The following is a 21,965-nucleotide window of genomic DNA, read 5'->3' on the forward strand; positions in this document are numbered from 1 at the left end:
AAACGATTCACTTTTACCTCCAACTGCTCACAGCACTCTGCACATTGTACAATGTTGATTACGAAATCAACTTTGGGTCTTACCTAGTTGTACGGTTTCAAAGACTGACAACTGAGTCGAATTTGATGACATTTAAGGAAAGCATCGTAGAAGTCCCTTGGCTCGGCAGTTCGACATCTCGGCGAACCCTTTGATGAAAGTAGCCCTGCCCTCTTGCACAGTAGATTACCTCCTACCAATGCAGTCAGGATTGATTTGGGAGCAGCATATCACGAATATCAAGGTCATATTCGTTGCCGCTATCAATCTTCCCGTGCAAGAGTCGTAGCGTTCCGTCCCAAATTTCGGCGACCGGATTCAATGGGATCATGATTAGCCTGCAGCTGACCGACAACACTGCATATGCTGGTCTGTATCTTCCTAGAGGATGTGAAGCAAAACGCCACCAACTCTGTGACAGGTGTGCACCTCACTGCTGGCCTGATGTGTTGGCATAGCACTGGCGGAGCGAAGTGCTTATGTAGGGGATGGAAGAGACAGGCCGTCACCGTACGCAATGCTCGGCCGTAGTATAGCAGAGTGTTCCCCGTGATTTCTCATCTGCTTTGGTCAAAGGACGAGGTTCTGGACGAGCCTAAGGCCGGAAGGGCCGGAGGAAGGTGGCCTGCTTAGTTACAGTATAGGCGTGCAGTTTCTGTACGAAAAAGATGCACATGACAGCCCTGTGGGTGCAGGATTGGGATCCATGCGGTCATGGCGGGCGCGTTTGGCGAGCACGGGGCAGCGGGCCATAGAATAGAGCTTCATAGTGCGGCTCTGGAGGATGTGCAACGGCCGACTGGCTGCGAACAAGGACATGCTGGACGAGCGGTGCCTGGCGCGCGCGCTGAGATCTCGCGCCGTCTGACACACGTCCGCCATCGCCATCGCCCGGAGCTTTCTACACGAGCGAGCCTGCATAGGCCCGCCGCGTTGATAATAAATCTTCGGATCACGGACGACGGACAATGGAGGACCCGCGCACAGCGCGTGCGATCCTTTGTGAGCAATGCCGGCACACGTCATAAAGTCGTTCCCTCGCGCTGTCTCTCAGCACTAAAACCTTCCCTCACCGAGTGAGCCATAACCACGCATCACCTGCCCCGTCGCGTGAAGCTGACCACTGGAGGGGACGCACTTTTGTTAACTGTGAAGTTGTCGGGGATCGCTATCGTCATTCTGTACATACAGCTTCATTTGCCGTGATATTCACAGCAATCGCCGACTGCTCTTGCTCAACTCTGACAGCATGAGTCGGCCGGACGGTGCGGAACTCAAACGAGTCAACTCGTATCAGGTATCACTTCACCTCCATTCATGCACAATTCACCCTTCTCTGACAGCATCGCAGTGGCCTGCTGGACATGTTGGACATCTCAGCGAAGGACAGCGGGGCGCATTGGATAAATTTAAAGCGATAGCTCAGCAAAAAGGCTACTATGATCCCGGAGACGAAAAGACAGCCGCCTCACACGATGACGAGACCATGCTCCGGTACCTCCGTGCGAGGAAGTTTGTGCCTCAAGATGCGTTTGGCCAATTCTCAGCCACCGAGGACTGGCGGAAAGAGAACCAGCTGGACACCCTCTACGAAACCATAGATATCGAGGAGTACGAGGCGACACGGCGACTCTATCCGCAATGGACAGGCAGAATGGACAAGCGCGGGATCCCGCTATACGTCTTCGAGGTCGCCAACCTGAGCACAAAGGACATCAATGCTTACCAAAACGACGAGGACCGGAAAAAGGAAAAGAAGGCCAAGAAGGGTGAGAAGATGGACATCAAGGCGAAAGCGCCCCGTAAGATGTTGCGACTCTTCGCCTTGTACGAGAACCTGTGTCGATTTGTGCTCCCGCTCTGCTCCGCTGTGCCAGAGCGGCAATCGACCGAAACGCCTGTCAGTCAGAGTGCCAACATCGTGGACTTGAGCAAAGTCGGCTTGAAGCAATTCTGGACGTTACGATCACACCTACAAGACAGCTCTTCTCTGGCGACAGCACATTATCCGGAAACCTTGGATCGCATCTTCGTCATTGGCGCCCCCTCATTCTTCAACACATTATGGGACTGGGCAAAGGCTTGGTTCGATCCAATCACAGTGTCCAAAATCTACATTTTGAACGACAAGAATATGCTCTCGGAATTGTCAAAAGTGATTGATGTAGAAAACATTCCCAAAAAGTACGGAGGGAAACTCGAGTGGAACTTTGGAGATATGCCATATCTTGGACCGAATGTAACAGAAAGCCTGCGCTGGAAGGAAGTAATAGAAGTAAACGGACACAAGACCTTGCCTACAGGCCCCATAAAATGGGAGTATGACGAAGACGGAGACTTGGTAGCGATTGCAATTGGTACAGAAGCTGGGAAACCGCGGAGACGCATCATTGCGGGGCTGCATCCTGAAGCTGGCGTGGCCAAGTTATCGTTAAGTCCTGGGCGCCAGCCCTTGAACAGAACACAATCCGCACTGTTCGCAACAGTTAGTGGGCAGAGCGCAAAGACCGAGCTGAACAAGGAGGAGAAGGAGCAACTTGCCAACGGCACCGCATACGCGAATCTCGACCCCGCAAGCAACACGACCGCAACGAACCCCGACGCCATGGCCTCGACCACAACGAATCCCAACGTCATGTCCGCGGACAATGTGAACCCACAAACCACTGAAGAGTCCGCATTGCCAGCAGACAAGCAGCCCGAAGCCGATCCACTCAACGACGTCGGCAAATCACCAGACGCACACTCTCCTCCCGAAAGCAGACAAGGAACTTACACCGTCCCCTACGCCGATCCCGCAAATGCCATTGCCCACCCGCCCGAGGGAGCCCGACAAGGGACATCTGCGACGAAACAGACGCAGCAGACAAACACTCACGCCGAAGGCCAGCTCGCCTCTGGCACGCCGCATACACAAATCGATGGGCAAGGAACCGAGCACAGCGTCATGGAGCCTCGCACTGTGGGGCAAGCGCCCAAAGAGACTCTCTTGACGAGGGAGGAGGATCCACAACCTGGGATAGTAGAACAGGTGCAGGAGTACGCCGGACAAGCTCAGGCTGTCGTTGTGAGCGCTGTGGGCAGCGTCGCAGAAACGGTGGGACTTGTTGGCCATAAAGAAGAAGAGAAGAAGGAAGAGATTGTGAAGGAGGATCCTCGAGTGGATGAGTTGACACAGGCACAAGTCGAAGACTTTTTGCGAGCGAAGAGTAAGAGCCAGCCAGAGAGGTTGAATGGCAAGCCGGTGACTGTTTCGTCCTGATCCAAGCATGCGTGCGAAGGGAAGGCCATATTTCTGTGGATATCAAATGTGGCTGGTTTGCTGGGGGCGTTCAAACTGGAGTCAAGACATTTTTGGGAAAGTTGGAAACTTTTTTTTTCTTTTGGAGAGCAGAGCAGGCGCAAAGAGGCGCTTTTGACAGCAGACAGTACAGAGTGGAAGTCGACATGAAAGAAGCCTTGCGAAGAGATCAATCATCTGCAGCAGAATATCGCGACTTAGGGTGTTTTTGATGAGGGCATATTTTAGCACCAGATCAACAGATATCCATACATACATACGTGTATATTTTGTGCTTGTACTGCATATCCCTCTCTCGAGATTCGTCGACCCCGCTAATCCGGTCAGCACGTCTCTGTTACGAGAGAGCCAGTCAGAGGTGGTCCAGATGATACCCAAAGTGAGTATGATGACGATGTTCGGGAACTTGGAGTTTCGTTGCCTGGAGTCCAGAAAGCTGGTCGTCCGGCCTGTAGACGTACATGCAACGCGCAGTCTGCTCTGCTCGTCCTCTTCAGCGGGAACAAAATCACGATGTCCGAGTGTGGCATCGACGAGCATGCGTTTCGCGAGAACGCGCGCTGGTCCTTAGTAGATAGCCTATTCGGACTCCGTTCGAGCACTCAGTCCGTCTCGATAGCGGACGTGCAACTTACATCCTTTGATGGACAGGTCGAAGGCCAGAGTGGAGTTTGGAGGTACTTTGCGACTCTTACAGCAGAGGCTACATTGCGGCAGATTTCGTCCCGGTTGGCTGGTTTTGAAGAGGGCCTCGTGTTTGCTTCGCCACCTCGAATGCCTTCAAACAGTTCTGCCGTAACTCGTCTCGTCGTTGTAAAGTTGTGACCTGGTCATCGCCTCTCATCTCGGAGGCTTGCCATTTCGAATCTGTTCCTTGATGGCATCCATGTATGCGCTCATGAAGCCAGGCTTTGGTTCCTCGTTCAATCTATCCTGTGCCTCCTTCCATGCGTGGTGTGCATTTACCTGTTCATCCTCTGTCGTTGTCTTGTCTTTTGTAGAAGTCTGCCCTGCTTTCCGCTGCATATTTTGCCAGACTTGCTCTGCTCGCTCGACATCGGCATCTCCTACAGCGCCTCGTGCGTTGATGCTGTCCTCGTTGACGCCCTTGGTCCTCATTGCTCCTTCGAGCTCCTCTCGCTCTGCTTGCCCGAGCTGGCCTTTGAGTTCATCGAGGAAGTGTTTTCGAAACGTCGGTTGAGATGGATCGGAGATGTTTGTGCCACCGGGTTCTTCGTAGGGAAGGCCATGACGAATGCGATGCACTTGCTTCGCAACCTTCTCGACTCCGCGATGGAAGGCCGGCGTGCGGAGCAGGGCTTGTACGGCGTAGGCTTCGAGGACTCGCAGCCACGGAGCCATGATGCGCTATTGTTGTGTGTACATGCGAGTTGACCAACAAGATTGCCCCACCTCGACGGAGAAGATGGTAGAATGTCAGTTGCCGCAGCCAACTATAGCATACGGCAAGACTGGGCAGTGGCGAGCTCTGCTATCCTGTGCAGTTGACGATGCTTCATGCGCGTCGTGCAGTATGCCTGTTTGGGCATGCCGATTGCCTCAGGTCGTCGTCTGCACGGGTTGTTTGCGGCGATGACCAAAGGTTGACGGGCGCACGCTGCAGAGAAGCGTCCGAGAATAGACTTGTCATGGATGGGCGGTTCGTCGGAGCTTCGGAGCTGAGGCTGCAGATGGCGAAACACGAGAGTTTTGGAGCGTCGGTTTCAGATTGTATGACGCAGGCTCATGATTGGAGGCCGCGAACGTCGAGCTTCACAGAGAACCACACGAATTGAGGCCTCTGTGTCGACGCCGCCCTCCCATTCACCTCTTCCCTCCCGACTTGTACTTGTACTATAATTCCCCTCACTCCCCTCCCTCGCTCGCTGTTTCCCCGCCGTCCCATCCCATCTTGCCTGACTGCCGTCTCAGAATTTGGCCCACGGCATAAAGAACAAGACCAGCAAGCATTTCGTCCTACACACCGCGGTCCATGCTGGCGCGTGCCAGAAACGGCTGGAACAAGACGAGTAGTACTGCCTCTTCAGCTGCCGCATGCGCGCACCCGCCTTCTGCCTCCTCCCGCACCCACCACCACATGGCCGCCTCCGCTCTGCCCAACTTCCTCAAGCAAACCCGAGTCGATCTGCACAACAAGTTTATCGACCTCGAATGGCAGCAGCGAAATCGCCTTCTTCAAGGGACTCAGCACCCACTCGATCCCAACGACCCGCTACCACAATTCGCCCGCTTGAACGATGACGCAGTCAAAGAGCGCAATCGATACCTCAATGTCGAGCCATATGCCCAGAACAGGATCAAGCTGAAAGTGGCTGAGGGAGTTTCAGACTACATCAATGCATCGCCCATTCGATTAGGCAAGAGGCGATACATTTCCACTCAAGGTCCCAAGGACACCAGTGTCAATCACTTTTATCGCATGGTGTTGGGGGAATTACAGAGTCCCGCGGTAGTTGTTATGCTCACGCAAACACATGAGGCCGGACGGGAGAAATGCTTCCAGTATTACCCACTCAATGAGGAACAGAAAACGCTAGTCATACCTCCCGATGAGCAGTACGATGACGGGTTCCAAGGAGAGGTGGACCTGGTGGACATACAGCACGATGCGCAAACGAGGACCGATATTCGGACTATGAAAGTGAAGACTTCGACGAATGACGAAGGTTCTCGTGAGATGGAAGTGAAGCACTTGCTATTTTCGGGCTGGCCCGACTTTCTGGTGCCCGAAGGCGAGGAACGCCGAGCTTTGGTGCAGTTGATCAGGCTTTCGGCACGACTAAACCGCAAAGCCTCCACTCGCGCGGACGCAACCGCGAATGGTACTTCTTTCGCAGAAGATCTTGTTCAGACCGATCAGGATAACCCGCGCATTGTGCATTGCTCTGCTGGCGTTGGACGATCGGGCACCTTCATTGCGCTAGACTACCTCCTCAGTCTTCTCCTGACTGGTCAGCTGGACAATGTCGGGCCTGAAGATGATCCGATACTCGACACTGTCGACCAACTACGGCAGCAGCGCATGATGATGGTCCAGAGCGAGGCACAGTTTATGTTCCTTTACGATGTCATGCGCGAGCAATATCTCGCTCGCCAACAGCAGACCAATGGTCACGATACAGTAGGTGGGGCCGTACAAGCGTAGTACAAAAGACAGCCGCCGCCACAGCAGCCGCATTTGGGACATGCATTACGGATTGTTACGATGATCAGAAAGCTTGGGTTGAATTGTTGCATTGATTAAAATTCTGCGTAGAGACAGCGGCCACAGGGCTTCAGCATCGATACCTAGTGGGGTGACGACACAGTTCGGGTGATTGGGACGGGCATGTGCTTTTTGCGAGCGTTCAAGCATGGCGGAATTTCTCCTATTCACGAGTATCTTGGATACATGGTGCAGTTCTTCACAAAATGCTCTCCCCGTGTTCCGGAGTTCTCTCAACACCTTCCCTGCCTCTTTCGATTCTTGCTGGTGCTGACAGTCGCAGTTTCTTGGTCGATTCGCTCCACATATCCAGTAACATATCTGATTTTTTTCAAGAGCAGTGCTGGCTCTCCGCTGACTCTGGGCCATCGGTACTTGGCATCAAAGTTCAGTTGTAGACCTTTGCCTTTTTCTCCTACCAGAACAGACAACTGGTAGATGCCCACTTTGCGCCATGAACCAAGAAATCCTCGCATTTTTCCCATGCGCCCCGTGGCTCGACATTTGCCTATTATCAACACCGCGACCCACTCGTCTGTGGCCTCGAGTCTTGACGAGACACCTTCTTTTTGAAGACAACATTTTTGAAGAATAAATGCTTCGGTAGGTCTCCCTCGTCTTCTCATATGCTCACATCTTTGCAGTATACACAGTCTTTTGCTATCGCCAACTACGTACTCTCCTTCAATTCCGCAAGCACCACATACGCACGCATACCACAGATAATCTCTGCAAATTGATCGTATCGGGGGCGTGAATACGGCAAATCGGTCTCTCCACGTATCTGAACACCACGAAGCGCAGCAGAGTAGCTTTTGAAAAGACGAGGATAAGACAATCCTGCAGAGAAGAGGACGCGACAGATCAACTCTCCGCGCATCTCGACACCACTAGGCAAAGCCGTGAAGCTTTCAACGAGGCAAGCGTAACGACCGATTGTCAGAGACTATCGAATTCGAAGCTTTGTATCTCTGCGAATCCGCTCATCAGTAAGCGCAGCAGAGTGACTGAAGAGCAATCGCGTGAAGCAAGCAATTGCCAGAGGCAATTCGTAGATACCAGCGTAAGTATGGCTACCATTATGGGCACAAGCAGCGAGAGAACCTCTCTCACCCGCCCTCTCCGCGCCAAGGACATGCTACCTTCCAGATGGGAGGTCGCTCAGCAGACTGGAGTGATGGATTCTGACCTCGACGACGGATCTGATGCCTTGGAGGGCGAAGAATTGGCAGAAGCTCTGGCGCGCGTGCGCGGCCGCGGACAGGAGAAAGACCAGGAGGAGAGGATCAGCCTCTCTCTTCGACAAGTGCCTCTCCCGCGTCCCGAACAGCCTTCACGCCGCCCAAGATCCCCTGGTGCCCTGGATCGGGCCATGATGACGACCGGAGTCTTTGATGACCACACAGATGCCACATTGGCTGAATTTCGGTCGAAACAACAGGAGTTGGACATCTGGAAGCATGCAATGTTGGCTGATGGATGGAAGCTGCCAGCAGGAACTGTCAAGGTGAACTGGGCCAACCCGTTGGCTCCTTCCAGGCCAAATTGGACAGACGTTCTGGAGTGGAGGGCGCAGAAGAGAGCTCAGCCGCTGTCCGAGAAGATGGAGACAGCGAGTGAGACCAGTGAGGCGAGCGCGAAGGTGAAGCGGGTCGACTCCCTTATTGATACAAGTGAGAGTGTTCTTCCCCAGCCGAAGAAGCGCAAGCTGTCTCCTCGAGACTCGACCAAAGTCGGTGCCACTCAGCCGAACTCTGCGTCTGAAGCCGCTCAGGTTCGAAAGGCAGAAGCAGCCAAAGTGGACAAGAGACCCAAGGCCACAATCAAACTTCGCAATCCCAAGGCGAAGTCCGCTCAAGCTGAGCCTGCACCACCTGCACCACCTGCACCAAGACCGGGAGCACGCACAACGCGGACATCGGTGATGGGTAGCGCAACGATGAAGGAGAAGAGAGAGGCATATCTCGCCAAGAAGTACGGTGTTTGAGCTGCTGTCTATCCAATTGACGTATACAGACGTGCCAGGGGCCATGAAGAACCATGTGGACGTGGATCAAGTTCTCACGTGGGAATTGTGCCCTGCAGCCGCTCGCATCCGCGCCTCTAATGCAAGGAGGATCTCCGCGCCGTACCAGGGTCTCACTACTAAACAACGGTATCCTTGGCATGTCAGACTGTCAGAAGACATTGACGGCAGGCACGATCTGAACGACTCTCCTCTGTGCGAAGTGGGATGCAGGTATAATAAGCAACATGGTCGCCTGTAATGATTTGCTTCCTATTTTGCGATGGATGCGACCACCTTGAGGCAAGTCTTTCGAGATCACGATGCAGGTGATGGACAAGACATAACAGAACATGAGAGAGACTTTGCAAGACGCCTTGTGGCCAGAAGACGCCACGAACGGCTTGAACGTGCGAAGATAGTGAACCCAAGCAGAAGTGCGGCAGAAAAGGAGTCGAGGTGTGCGACCAATTGACACGACACTTACCGCGCGTACCTGACGAAATTCAGGACCGCATACAATGAAGCCAACTGTCTACTTTTCGCACTACCAGCTGAACTGCGCATTCGCATATATAAACACGCTCTCGGCGGCAGGAACCTCCACATCTGTTGGCAGAATTTTACCAGCGAAGATGGATGTCTCGCATTCAACATCACGCCCTACAGAGACCCTCGTTTCTCGGCACCAAGCAGCCCCTTGACACAGCAAGAGATGCTTGCTCTTGCGGCTTTTCCAGAAGAAGTCCAACCTTTCAAGGGTTTGATGTGTCGCATCTGCCAGGTCCCGGAAAGTGATGCGATGACCTACGCTGGTACTAAGTCAGACTTCACCCAAGAGGGGCCAAATTTATCTCCATATCCTGAGCGGCACCACAGATGTCTGGCTTCGCCCCAAAATATTGATCTCGAGTACAGCTCGGAAGAGCAAGGCTTGCCTGTTGCCCTCCTTCGAACATGCCGCTCCGTTTGTCGGGAAGCTGCGCCGATCCTTCTCTTCGATAACACTTTCAGCTTCTTCAAGCCTGGGATTCTAGACGCTTTTCTGCGCTTGGCTCTCACTGCATCACAGCGCAAGCTCCTGCAGGGCGTTCACGTCTTTGCTGACGACCCTGGTTTCTGTCTCGGCGCATACGGATTCGGGATGTATGGTTTCTCCATGCAAGACCGCTACCAGCAGACCGCAAGTCTACTAACCGGCCTGAAGAGGTTGAAGTTGACGCTGGGGAAATGTATGGCGAAGTCTCTGACGACACTTCTGGCTTTTGGAACCTCGCTTGAGAGCGTGGAGGTTGTGATCGGGCCACAGGGAAAGGACGATTTCGGCGGTACTGGGTTCTCTTGCGCAAAGAAAAGGCAAATGGCTGAGGCGATCGAAAAGGCATTGACATATCAGACCCATGAGGTAGGTGAAGCCAGAGAGTCCGGCGAGAGCGAAAGGGAGGGCGAGATGCTGATGTGGGATGGTCCGCATAATACTGATGTTGGGGCGGCGGAACGTGATATCCTCGAAATGGATGATTTGAATCCTGCTTCGATATTGCGGAGACCATAGTTCCCGAATCGATAATTTCAACTTCGATGGCCATCACACTCCCCATCACAGACTTCAACTCCATCGTCGTTCCTCTGCCAGCCTGATTCGCCACTATTCTGCCCACTCTTCTCACTCTCTCTGACATGCCTTATATATGCGACCTTTTCTCCCTCTCCTCTTCGCCTCCTCCAATTCATCTCCGTGTTGCTGACTCTCGGCCTCCAGACTCCTCCATATTCTTCCTTACACTCCCTCTCTGTTCGAAACCTCAAAATATCATAATCACTGTCTCTCGTCATTGCCGCATCCCGCTCTCGCGTAGTCACGACATCTGATCCCAATATGACTTGATTGACGCCTAGTTCTGAGAGTCGGAGGTTGTGGAGAGGTGCTTCCCAGGAGGTCATGTAAACTGAAATCTGAGCGGCGGAGACGGAGTCGTGAGAAGTGAGGTAAAACAGCGCGAGAGTATCGATTCCGGACACAGGGCCTATGATGAAGTTATGAGATTCAGCTATGGCGGTGTCGATGCGGGAACGGTAGTATTGGTCGAAGTAGGCTTGGTCTATATCGAGAGGGCCGGAAATGAATGCTGTTGGCATTGTCGATGTGCTCTAGGGGGCTAATCTTGACAGGATGGTGAGCTGAGGCTGATTCTAGCAAGACTTTGGTATTATAATTTGGATTATAGTGGATGTTTGTCGTCGGTGCGTCAGTTGTTGTGCATTGATGTTGTTGCCTTCGAGGTCGAGCGGCTGATTGATGTTGATGCTTGGCAGCTATGTCGGCTAAACTTGCTGTTGATCATCATCGGAGTGTCTGATTGATAACTGGTCAAGTCAAGTGAGCGTGATCTACGCATAAGTGGTACGTGACTTGAGACATGTTGCGAGACCCTACTGCTGGGTGTACGAAGCTATGCGGATGGTATATTTCAATTTCCGCTGCACCTCCAAGGACGTTAATCTCGTCCCACTCGTCGATTCGTCGTGGCCACTAGTTGGAGAAAGCTGCTGCATCTTTAGTACGAGAGATTGGCATCTGAAAAGTGATTGGTAGACGCGACTATTGTAGTGTATCTCTCTGACTATACCGAGTCTTTGATGGGCCGAGATGGTCAAGGAGGACCGATCTGAGCCACGCCCTGAGACAATATTGGACCTCAGGAGCTTGCTTGGCCAGCTGTGCGTTTGGCAGCATCGATGGTCAGGGTGTATGGCCAATACTCCCCTACACCGAGCTGCGGCCTTGAATAGCTTCGAGCGGATCCGCGCGCGATCGCTCGTGGTGGAAGAGCCCGCCGCTGTTTGTTTCAAGACACAGTTTTCAGATGGACGGTCGTCGGTACCAGAATTTCTCGAGGCCCGCACTTTGTATGAGCATTTGATGTGGCTCAATCTTTCGGAACGCTTGCCGGCATCGCGTAGTAGGGTGCCACAGGTGGCGCCGATCAGAAGACCGCACAGGAGGGAAAAACCTACTAGGCCATCAGGTCTCAAGCAGAAGCTGGAGCCTGCTGCATTTGGGACTGGATTTGCATGATCTGGCAAAGTATTAGCACATTGCCGCAGGAGACTGCAGTGAGGCGGCGAAGATAGCACAGCATTTGCCCGTCGCAGCGGCTGGAGATAGTTCATGCGGGGAAACGTACCTCCATCTTCTTGCTTTCGCTCTTATCTTGCATAGACTTGATGCTCTCCTCAAATCGCTTACTGCGAGATGATGTTAGTGACAAATTATAATTTGGCCGCAAAACGAAGGCAACGAGGCATACATCTCCTTCTCGATGAACTCTAGTCGTCCATCGACGGTGCTCTTGGCTTCGGTCGTATCTTGCTTGAGCAGCACTGGACCGACAAGCTTGTAGATTGTCGCATCCTCAGCTAGGCCCTTGAACTCATTCTGCACGCCTTTGTTCTCCTGCTGCTGTGACTCCAGTTTTTGTCGCGCGGAGACGAGCTCGCTGAGTTGTGTTTGTAGACTTTGGTACTCGTCTGAAAGAGCTTGTAATTTTGCGCGATCTCCCATGTTGACCAGAGCTGACGAGGTGAAACTATTGAGAAAAATGGTTGATATTCGTGACGTTGAATTGTCGTCTTCCAATCTGAAGTGAAGTCTGCGACATCGGCAGAACTTGCCGCTTCTGTTTCCCCGCCATCTCGCTTCGCTCCGCCTGTGACATCGTGCTGGTCTCGACTTCGGCGCTAGAAGAGTAACAGACTCAATATCTCGACGGCCTTCGAACGCTTATGAAAAGCTGACACACACATCGACATCGACTTCTGGAACAATCTGGCTTCCGCCTCGTAGCACCGCTCCTCCCCGGTCCGCTGCCTCGAGCAGCAACATCAACAACCCACCATGTCAAACACCGATTTCCTCGGCCGCGCGATAGAGCAAGTCAAGAAGGCCATAGAACTCGACACTGCCGGCGACTATGACAAGGCATACCAACAATACTACTCTGCCCTCGAACTCTTCATGCTCGCGCTCAAATGGGAAAAGAACCAGAAGTCAAAGGAAATGATCAGACAGAAGGCGGCAGAGTACATGGAACGTGCAGAGAAGCTGAAGAACCACTTGGCTGAACAAGATGGGAAGCGAAAACCTGCTGCGATGGGAGCTAATGGCTCTGCGTCAAACGGAAGTGGGAAAGCAAAAGGCGACGACGACGAGCAGGATGCCGACTCGAAGAAGCTGCGAGGCGCATTGGCTGGTGCCATCTTGACAGATAAGCCGAATATCAAGTGGGAGGATGTCGCCGGTCTGGAGGGAGCGAAAGAGGCGCTTAAGGAGGCTGTTATTCTGCCGATCAAGTTTCCGCATCTGTTTACAGGGAAGAGGCAGCCGTGGAAGGGTATCTTGCTGTACGGACCACCTGGTACAGGAAAGTCGTATCTCGCGAAGGCAGTGGCGACAGAGGCGAACAGCACATTTTTCAGTGTGTCTTCATCAGATCTGGTGTCCAAGTGGATGGGAGAGTCAGAACGGTATGTTCTCTTGCCACTAAAAGGAGTTCGATGGGCGAATGCTAACTGAACAAACAGACTTGTGAAACAACTTTTCAACCTTGCGCGCGAGAACAAGCCTTCAATCATCTTCATCGACGAAATTGACGCGCTATGTGGACCCAGAGGCGAAGGAGAGTCTGAAGCTTCGCGTCGTATCAAGACTGAGCTGCTGGTACAAATGGATGGTGTGGGGCGCGACTCCAAGGGTGTCTTGATTCTCGGCGCAACAAATATTCCCTGGCAACTCGACGCTGCTATCCGACGACGTTTTCAACGACGAGTGCACATCTCTCTTCCCGATTTCCCGGCACGGTGCAAGATGTTCGAACTGGCAGTTGGCGGCACCCCATGCGAGCTGACTCCAGAGGACTACAAGACACTCGGCAAATACTCCGAAGGGTATTCTGGATCCGATATCTCCATCGCTGTACAAGATGCGCTCATGCAACCTGTGAGGAAAATTCAAACTGCGACACACTACAAGAAAGTGCAGATCGATGATCCGGAAACTGGAGCGAAGCTTAACAAATTGACACCGTGCAGTCCTGGGGATGCTGGCGCGATGGAAATGAATTGGACACAGGTAGAGACAGAAGAGCTGCTTGAGCCTCCTCTTCAAGTCAAAGATTTCGTCAAGGCTATCAAAGCCTCAAGACCGACTGTCAGCAAGGAGGACTTGGACAGGAATTCGGAATGGACAAAGGAGTTTGGCAGTGAAGGAGCATGATGAGGGCCGGGTATTGTGCATGATGCGTTAACGATACATGGTGGATGCATATGGCGTTCGAGGTACGAGGTGCGATGAGCGTTACCAGGAGCGCGGTGTCATGATGAACAGTTACAAATTCTATGGACATTGAATCCGACTTCTTTTTTCATTTTCACGCATGCACAGGGAATGAACCTTAAGTACTTGGAAAAGTGTCGCCTAAGTCGAATACCCCTCTGGACGCATGTCTGCTTGCTGCCTCAGACGGAGACGAGATTGCGGAATGGGTCTCAGTGAAGGCCAAAATACTTTTAGTGATACTATCAACATTACGTATTCTCCTTGCCGACATTCGACACCGAACTCGTAGCTCGTGATCTTAGAGGCTTGGGCAGAGGCAATGTCTCCTCCCATTCATCCTTTCTCGTAAGACCTCGCCCAAATTCTCCAGCACCAGTATTGTTCGAGGGCGTGGCCGGCACGCTCGTTACATCTAGCTCAACCGTTTTGATTACTCCTCCAAAGCCTTCCCATCGTCCACTGCCATCGGCTTGCTCCCACCTCTGTCTTCCGCCTCCTTGTATAACCGCTTGCGAGGCGCTGTCGGAATTGTTGGAAAGTATGCTCATATCTTGGCTCATCAGACTTGCTCTCGTTGCACTGTGTCTGTGTTCCCATGGACGCGATGTGGATTGGCGCGATGCTGTTCTGTGAGGCACTTGGATGGTGCTTGCTCGCCGGCTGGGTAGTTCATCGTAGTCATCGAGTTCCTCTAGCTCTCGGGTCGCCGAACTTATCGTCTGGTCTTTGCTTTTGCTGAACCAGTGTGGAGACTTGTGGCTGCGCCAGCTTCGCCCACTTTGGCTTTGCATTCTGTAGCTGCCTCCTATCGTCTGGGTGGCAGGGTAATCGCCGCATAGTTCTACGCCGCCATGCGAGGAAGTCTCCTGCGCGTTGCCGGTCGAGGCGAACGGAAGCATCGAGATGATCTTGCGCGGTACCAAACGCAGCACTGGTCGCAGTACTGGGAGGCAAGATGTGATGATCTGGTCATTCAGTAATCAGCAAAGCACCTATCGTTACGAGCAGAGGGCAACTTACGCCAATATTCAATTCCAGACCGCTTCTGATCTCGAAGTAACTGGTGTCGCCATCCTCGTATGCTATGCGATGTATCTGAGAAGCGCGCATGATCGACAATACCGTCGTCAGAAGACCCAAGGCAAAGACGATGGTCAAGCCAAGCTTCACTGCCCGCTCCAGATGCAATCGTTGTATCAGAGGTATAGGCAGAAGGAATATCGTAACATCGCATATGATGACCACGACGGATATTGAGTAGTTCAGCGGTGCAAACGGCAGGCATTCTCCAATAATTGCCCTATCGAACATTTTCGTAATCTGACATTCTGTTAGCATGCACGATATGCGAAATGTTAGAAGCAGCATACCGGAACGCATTGGCACAGGTAGAGCATGACGAACACCAAGTGCGCAAAGGTCGAGAAGACAGCCACTCCGATAATGAAGCGCCTGTATTTGTGATCCGTACTGCCCTTGGTCATGCGCAAGTAGCTTATGCACAAAGCCAACTTGAAGCCGGCCAAGCCGAAGATGTAGAACGGACGTGAGGCATAGTTGGACAGCATGTAGTTGCGCCAATTCTGTGGCGGCTGGCGATCCACAGGCAGACCTAGGCCATAACGTGTCTGTAAGATCACTGCGGCACTGTAGATGACGCTCACAAACTATAGTCGATGGGTTAGCCTCGATGTGACACATTTCGCATGAAAATTGTACCATCGTTGCCAGCGTCAGCCAGTCTTCTTTGTGCAGTATGCGCCGACGAATCCAGAAGCGAAGCGCAACGACTCCAATCATCAAGACTGTAAAGACCACAGTCGTGGCCAAGATCGCGCGCCATCGTGATTCTTTGTCGAGCTCCGGGGTCGCATGAGCGACCCATCCCATCTCTTCGCGCCCTCGAGCGTTTCCTCGAGGTACTCTTCTCTTGCTCGTGGGAAGTGGGGCGAAGTCTTGGTATCACCCGGTGAAGCGTGAAGAGTCGTGTCGTCTCAAGCGGCTACACATACTCCTTGCGTCGCGCGAAGTGTGCTGCATTGTGATCAAGCAGTTCACAAGTCCCTTTTGCATGAAAGGAAAGCCGTTGCGATTCATAATGGCAGTCCCAGGGAACTGACTTGTCAAGCTCGCGTATCGCGTGGTAGCGAGGCGTGTGCAAAGCCAATAGCTGACCTAAATGTGCGGTTGGAAAACGTTGGCCAGTTCCACGACTCGTTGTCCTACGCGGGTTGTGAAACACCGAAGATCATGCCCGATCACCTGCTGATGCAGTACTCTGGCAAGCTATCTTCCATGATCAATAGCACACCGAAAAAGAGAAGATCGACCTCAATGGGCAGGCTGTGAGACGTGATGGTTAAGACGACTGCAGTGGTGTTGGAGTTGGTTCCGACGGCCCGAAGCGAGCACTGACCCATCCTCATCTCCCCCATATCGGCATTTCTCCTTCCCTCTTCCCGTATACCTCACCAAGTTCATCTCTATCTACTTGGAAGATCAAATTGAACATTCGCGCTGCCTCTTACGGGACCCTGTCTTTGGCTAACATGCCGAGCCAATGTATGCTTGTGCCGAAGCAACTTCATCTTTCTCCCCGGAAAGCCACAGAAACGGAAGGTCCTCGCTGTTTCTTGCCTGTCCACGACCACATTACAGCAAGCCTCACTCAAGATTCTTCAACTGAGCGATGTCTGGTCGCGCGTGACACATTGGGTGAAGGATGAAAACTGAAGCCATCATGGCCATAAATGTTGATCTTGCACACATTCTCTTCGTCGTAACACTCTGCCCCGACAACCGCCTCGTCTACCCACGTCCACAATCTCAAAGACCTTGGTGCGCTGACTTGCTGACCTGTCAAAATCAACACTGCTGCTGTCAGATCCACAGCTGCAGTGCACGACAGCCTCGACGAGATCGCAGATACGCCGACTCGACCACTGTGCAGAAGCACAACAGCACTGCTTCACCTCTACCATCGACCTGAAGGAAGATTACGACCTGAGTGCCTTCAGACTCCTATCATTCGGAGGAGAATTCGGCTCTGCCAGGATTTCAGGTCACTTGCGTCTGTGAAGATGCGGTGTGTATCTACGAAAGTTGCTTTGATGGCCGTACTCTGGACCAGTGCAGCGATGTCCATCGACAGCGCCACTTCAAGCACTGTCGAAAACAGTTCAACCACTTCGACTACTGACGTATCCATGTTCTCTCAAACGAGCAGCTCTGCGTCGACCATTAGTCCGCCGGTAATCACACAATGCTCATTGACTGTGAACAACGTCACTGTGACTGAATCTGGCAGCTTCTACACAAGTCGTGCGACAGTGTGCGCCTGCAACGGAGGACAAACGCGTGACCCCGCTGGATCGAAGGAAACGGATGGTGGCAAAGTCTACTGGTGCCCGAACGAGACTGCTGGCACCGCCGGCCCTGGGGCGTACATGCCTATAACCACTATTCATGGTAAGCCCACGTCTTGCGAGACCTTCACAGCAACAACGCCTCCAGGATCGGGCCATTCGCAGTCCGCCTGGACAGCAGCTGTTTTCTGTACATGTGACCATGAGCGGACGCTAGCTTATTATACTGTGACCGAAGTCAATGGCAACGTGACAAGCGGTTGCGGCGCGCCTACGATAGGTGCTACTCTCATCCCTGTGGCAGGATCTCCAGCGACTCACGCAATCGACACAGCATCTCAAACTACAACTCATCCAACCGACACAGCATCTCAAACTGCAACAACCACGTCCACGTCTCCTACACCAACAGTGGTATTCGAAATCTATGTCAAATTGATACCCAAGGGAAACGATAAAACACCAGTGAGGAAATATTGGGCCGGCGGCGCAGGAAGATTCAACTCCTCGATGTGTGACGTCGGACCTCCACTCGCTGTCGAGCAAGCCCAATTCGACGATGCTTACCCTCAGAATCTTACAGTCCGTATCCCAGGACAGAAAGAGTGTTATTATGTAGATGCAAGTGGTCAGGCACCAGGAAAAATTGCGTGCGCCGACGGTTATGCGGCTGGCTGCACGCCATTCACCATCGATGCTCGGATCATTAAGTGCAATGACAAGGAGGACGATACAGCATTTACTTTTACTCCACTCTTCCACTGTCTGCACTGAGGGCCTGGTCGATATACAAGGGCACGGAATCTATACGGAGTGTTTGGCGGTAAGGTTTGGTCACTTGTTGACAATGGAGTACCTCGTAGTTGACAGGGCATGTGCAGTGGGCAGGATGATGTCGATGTGTCGACGCTTGCGGGCAGAATTGCTACTGGGAAGGCAATTCTGCAGGCACGAGACATAGTCAAATCTCATATTCCAACAAACGAGGCGTGAATAAAGATTGCAAAACTGGAGCGCGTGGTGCTGTCCTTTTGCCGAACACGATGCAGGGTCTGTGCCGAATTGCTGCACGCCGAGCTGCGGCTGAACACTCGCGCTGCATCCAAGCAAGACCACGAATGTCGTCGATGCTGACCATCCAAACATTCACAGTCTATGAGGCGTGAAGTCGCGCACACTGACTGTGACTGCAGTCTTCTGCGAAGCTAATCATCGAAGACCACGACAAACGATGCCACCAAGACGCTCTCATCTGAAGTCGAGACATGGCTGCCTTATGTGCAAGAAGCGTAGAGTCAAATGTGGAGTAAGTTATGGCGTATCCCAGGCTACTTTCTCACTGTTGAGTCTGCAGAACTCTGTACCAAGCAAACAGCAGACTCTGCCTTTGCCATGCATCATGATTGGAACAAAGCTAATTCTGCCTAGGAAGAGCATCCGGTATGCCAAAATTGTATCTCTCGTGGCACCGAATGCAGATGGCCCGATCTCGTGGCAATCGCGAATCGTGGTGCCACTGCCAGAGACAGCTCCTCGTCCAAGTCTCCAGACTCAACCTCAGAAGCCAGTACAGCTTCTCAGTCAATACCGATAGTACGCCATGTGGACGAACTTCGACTCATGCATCGCTGGTCGACGAGCACATTCGAAAGCCTAGTATCAGAAATCTCTGACGACCGAGAGATCTGGCGCGTAGAAGTGCCAGAAGTTGCCATGAAGTATGACTATTTGCTCAGCAGCATTTTTGCTTTGACGGCCTTTGAGATGGCGCACAAGAATCCGCATGAGTCGACGCAGCATATCAGTACGGCACTCGAGTATCAGGCTCACGCGTTCGGCCGCTTCAGGAATGATTTGACGAACATCGATCCAGATGACGAGTCTCACGACCCGCTGTTGTACTGCAGCATCTTGCTCATGGTGCTCGCATTGGCTTCTTCGACTCAACCTGCTTTGCGAGGCAGCATGCTGGACAACACTTTGATTCATTTTGAGCTCGTTCGAGGGATGTCGGTTGTGGTCATGAAGAAGCCTGAGGTCTTGAAAGCACATGCCCTTTTCAGGAAAGTCCCTGATATGATGACGCTGCCGAGAAGTGCATACAGCGGACGCTTTGCGGAGGCTTTCAAGATCATGGCAGAGATCAATGAGATTCGAGCACCTGGTCCAGACAATCCGGAGTCCAAGCCAAGCGAATATCTTGCTTGCAAGTATGGCCTTTGGTGGCTGGAATACCTGACAGCGACATGTCTGGAGATGAAATATCGCGCTTTCGTGCTATCATGGGTCTCGTTGGCTGGGGACGACTTTGTAAAAGCACTGAAAGCCAAGGATTCAGTAGCTTTGCTGGCGCTGATGTTCTGGGGTGTTTTGCTGAATCCTCTCGGCTACGATTACTGGTATGGTGAAGAGTACGGCTCGACGTTGGCCGGAGAAGTAGCAGAGCTTTTGTCTGGTTTCACAGACCCACGCTACGAAGAGCTCATTCGCCTAGCGGACGAAGAAGTCGGAGACGGAAGAGCTGCTGCAGCGCTTAAGCCAGGCTCAAAGATCGAGCCGCTCGACGCGCAACCTCTTACAACTGCTCATTACATGGAAGACCCGAAACGGCACAAGAAGGACGGTGGGCTTGGAAATATACCAAGCGAGGTCATGAAGTACACTGGCCATCAAAATGCTGGATTGTTCACGGACGATGACGACAGACGCAGAGTTCACGAACGTCTTTTGGCTGCACGAATGTCAGGTGATAATAAAGAGGAAGAATCTGCCAACGTCGATGGTCTTGCAGAACGGTTTGATGCTGTCAACAACTTTAATCCCACAGGAAACTCACAAACCTGACCCAACCTTTGGGAACTGGCTCCGGCTCTTCTGGTTTCCTGTCAATCTCCGCAAAAGCTTCCTTCAGAGGTATGTCCTCCAGTTTGACGAGCTTTGTCCTCTTGAAGAGCTTCCAGAGTGTGTATGCTGTCAACACAAGCGGAATGTCGAGGTAGCTAGACACAAAACCGGAAGAAGACCAGTTCCCTCTGGTGAAGTTCGGAAATCCGGCCGTGAAGAGAATAACAACAGTCAAGACCAGTGAGATGGGCGTGGAATATCTCGTCCAGGAGTTGTGCCACGGCAACAGGGAGTACGGAATCGATTGCTTCTTCATGGCAAGCAGAAGACGTTGATGATTGACCAAGATGGTGATCCAGGATATAAGCACACCACAGGCCACCAGACTCTGGAACCAGTAGAAGACTGTTAGCGCGCCGCTCGACAAGCTCATGAACGCCAAGAACATGAACAATGTCTGTAACAGGACACAGACATAGGGCACACCCCACGAAGTGGTCTTCAAAAAGATCTTCGGCGCCTGCCTCTTCAGTGCAAGGGCATAGAGGACACGAGTACCGGCCAGAAGAGCCTGGTTTGAGCTCGACCAAGCAGACGTTATGACAACCGCATTTACCACAGAAGGAATCGCTTTGATGCCAGCTGCAGATGCAGCGATGACGAACGGCGATTGCGCTGCTGTGCCAGACTGGTTATCAAGACGTTCATCGTCACTTGCAACAAGCATGCCAACCACGAGGACTGCGAGCAGATAGAAGACGGCAACTCGAATGAAGACTCGCTTGCAAGCTCTTGGAATCGCTTGTCGAGGATTTCTGGTCTCAGCAGCTGCCATTGCAACACTCTCCGTTCCAGCAAACGAGAAGACGGCAGAACTCATAGTTGCCCAGTAGCCGAGAAAGTTGCCCCATGAACCAGTTCCGATGTATTCAACGAAAGGACCAGGACTTTTCCAGTATCGAAATCCTATTCGGTCCACTCCAGATACACCGCCGAGAGCGATGACAAGGCCCAGAATGATGAGGAAGATGATGAAGAAGATCTTGAGCAGAGCGAACCAGAACTCGACCTCACCTGGCAAACGTCAGTACCAGGTCGGATATCGCCATTCAATTTATTCATACCATAGACTCGAATCAGAGACATGCCAACAACAAACGTCAGGATAATGAAGATAATAATCCAAACGGAACTGTTCAGATCTGTCCAGTACTGGAAGAGCACGCATATAGCTGTGATTTCCGCAGGGATACTCAACCAGTTGCCATAGACCTATAGACTCATTAGACTCGCAATGACGCACATTGATGAAGACTCAGAAACTGACAATATTCCATCCTATCGCAAACCCTAAAGCAGGATCGACCAAAAACTCAGCATGTCGGACAAAACTGCCCGTGACAGGCAACAGAGCCGTGACCTCTCCCAGAGCAAACTGTACAGATGCCACGATGCATCCTACAGTAAAATAGCCCAGCAAAGCACCGAGAGGACCTCCAGTCTGAATCGCTCCTCCCAAACCGAGGAAAAGTCCCGTACCGATCGCACCAGCGATAGCGATAAGAGAAACATGTCGTTGATGGAGTCCACGATTCAAATCTTCGTCTTCATTTCGTGTGACAAAATCCGCTTCGTGGTCTGCAGGAGGTGCTGGGCCGGCTCGAGAAAATGTCGTGTCTTCTGGTAGAACGCTGGCCGATAAGATCGCATGTCCGTTCTTGGCGGTGCCGTCCCTCAAAGCGTCATCGCTATGGCTGCGGACACTCATTTTGATGTTGTCTTGCTAAGCTTGTGCCAACATGCACATTGCTGGAGGGAAAAAGCTTTGTTTGGCGAAATGTGTGTGA

The 21,965-nt window shown here is 52.3% G+C and overlaps 11 protein-coding genes across 11 annotated transcripts; 7 read left to right on the top strand and 4 right to left on the bottom strand.

The window, feature by feature from the left end:
* Positions 1-1,288: 1,288 nt before the first annotated feature.
* On the top strand, positions 1,289-3,301 carry CKM354_000173100 (uncharacterized protein; the record flags this gene model as incomplete). Its single annotated transcript, XM_044796863.1, has 2 exons — positions 1,289-1,336; positions 1,391-3,301. The coding sequence occupies 2 exons, from the start codon at positions 1,289-1,291 to the stop codon at positions 3,299-3,301; spliced, it is 1,959 nt and encodes a 652-aa protein (XP_044652798.1).
* Positions 3,302-4,180: 879 nt separating this feature from the next.
* Positions 4,181-4,702, bottom strand: CKM354_000173200 (uncharacterized protein; the record flags this gene model as incomplete). Its single annotated transcript, XM_044796864.1, has 1 exon — positions 4,181-4,702. The coding sequence occupies one exon, from the start codon at positions 4,700-4,702 to the stop codon at positions 4,181-4,183; it is 522 nt and encodes a 173-aa protein (XP_044652799.1).
* Positions 4,703-5,438: 736 nt separating this feature from the next.
* On the top strand, positions 5,439-6,506 carry CKM354_000173300 (uncharacterized protein; the record flags this gene model as incomplete). The annotated part of the gene is made up of 1 exon (XM_044796865.1): positions 5,439-6,506. One exon carries the CDS (start codon positions 5,439-5,441, stop codon positions 6,504-6,506), a length of 1,068 nt encoding a protein of 355 aa, XP_044652800.1.
* Positions 6,507-7,635: 1,129 nt separating this feature from the next.
* CKM354_000173400 (uncharacterized protein) lies at positions 7,636-8,553 on the top strand (the record flags this gene model as incomplete). The annotated part of the gene is made up of 1 exon (XM_044796866.1): positions 7,636-8,553. One exon carries the CDS (start codon positions 7,636-7,638, stop codon positions 8,551-8,553), a length of 918 nt encoding a protein of 305 aa, XP_044652801.1.
* A 733-nt stretch (positions 8,554-9,286) lies between these two features.
* CKM354_000173500 (uncharacterized protein) lies at positions 9,287-10,126 on the top strand (the record flags this gene model as incomplete). The annotated part of the gene is made up of 1 exon (XM_044796867.1): positions 9,287-10,126. One exon carries the CDS (start codon positions 9,287-9,289, stop codon positions 10,124-10,126), a length of 840 nt encoding a protein of 279 aa, XP_044652802.1.
* Positions 10,127-11,603: 1,477 nt separating this feature from the next.
* CKM354_000173600 (tubulin-binding prefolding complex subunit YKE2) lies at positions 11,604-12,136 on the bottom strand (the record flags this gene model as incomplete). The annotated part of the gene is made up of 3 exons (XM_044796868.1): positions 11,604-11,651; positions 11,760-11,820; positions 11,883-12,136. 3 exons carry the CDS (start codon positions 12,134-12,136, stop codon positions 11,604-11,606), a joined length of 363 nt encoding a protein of 120 aa, XP_044652803.1.
* Positions 12,137-12,469: 333 nt separating this feature from the next.
* CKM354_000173700 (AAA family ATPase VPS4) lies at positions 12,470-13,846 on the top strand (the record flags this gene model as incomplete). The annotated part of the gene is made up of 2 exons (XM_044796869.1): positions 12,470-13,098; positions 13,156-13,846. 2 exons carry the CDS (start codon positions 12,470-12,472, stop codon positions 13,844-13,846), a joined length of 1,320 nt encoding a protein of 439 aa, XP_044652804.1.
* A 311-nt stretch (positions 13,847-14,157) lies between these two features.
* On the bottom strand, positions 14,158-15,799 carry CKM354_000173800 (uncharacterized protein; the record flags this gene model as incomplete). Its single annotated transcript, XM_044796870.1, has 4 exons — positions 14,158-14,874; positions 14,930-15,229; positions 15,280-15,576; positions 15,629-15,799. The coding sequence occupies 4 exons, from the start codon at positions 15,797-15,799 to the stop codon at positions 14,158-14,160; spliced, it is 1,485 nt and encodes a 494-aa protein (XP_044652805.1).
* Positions 15,800-17,046: 1,247 nt separating this feature from the next.
* CKM354_000173900 (uncharacterized protein) lies at positions 17,047-18,048 on the top strand (the record flags this gene model as incomplete). The annotated part of the gene is made up of 1 exon (XM_044796871.1): positions 17,047-18,048. The coding sequence occupies one exon, from the start codon at positions 17,047-17,049 to the stop codon at positions 18,046-18,048; it is 1,002 nt and encodes a 333-aa protein (XP_044652806.1).
* A 457-nt stretch (positions 18,049-18,505) lies between these two features.
* Positions 18,506-20,024, top strand: CKM354_000174000 (uncharacterized protein; the record flags this gene model as incomplete). The annotated part of the gene is made up of 3 exons (XM_044796872.1): positions 18,506-18,580; positions 18,703-19,923; positions 19,980-20,024. 3 exons carry the CDS (start codon positions 18,506-18,508, stop codon positions 20,022-20,024), a joined length of 1,341 nt encoding a protein of 446 aa, XP_044652807.1.
* A 65-nt stretch (positions 20,025-20,089) lies between these two features.
* Positions 20,090-21,886, bottom strand: CKM354_000174100 (uncharacterized protein; the record flags this gene model as incomplete). Its single annotated transcript, XM_044796873.1, has 3 exons — positions 20,090-21,192; positions 21,243-21,390; positions 21,446-21,886. 3 exons carry the CDS (start codon positions 21,884-21,886, stop codon positions 20,090-20,092), a joined length of 1,692 nt encoding a protein of 563 aa, XP_044652808.1.
* Between the last annotated feature and the right edge of the window lie 79 nt (positions 21,887-21,965).

This window comes from Cercospora kikuchii (assembly GCF_019650295.1).
Source record: "Cercospora kikuchii DNA, contig_00001, whole genome shotgun sequence".
NCBI lineage: Eukaryota > Fungi > Ascomycota > Dothideomycetes > Mycosphaerellales > Mycosphaerellaceae > Cercospora > Cercospora kikuchii.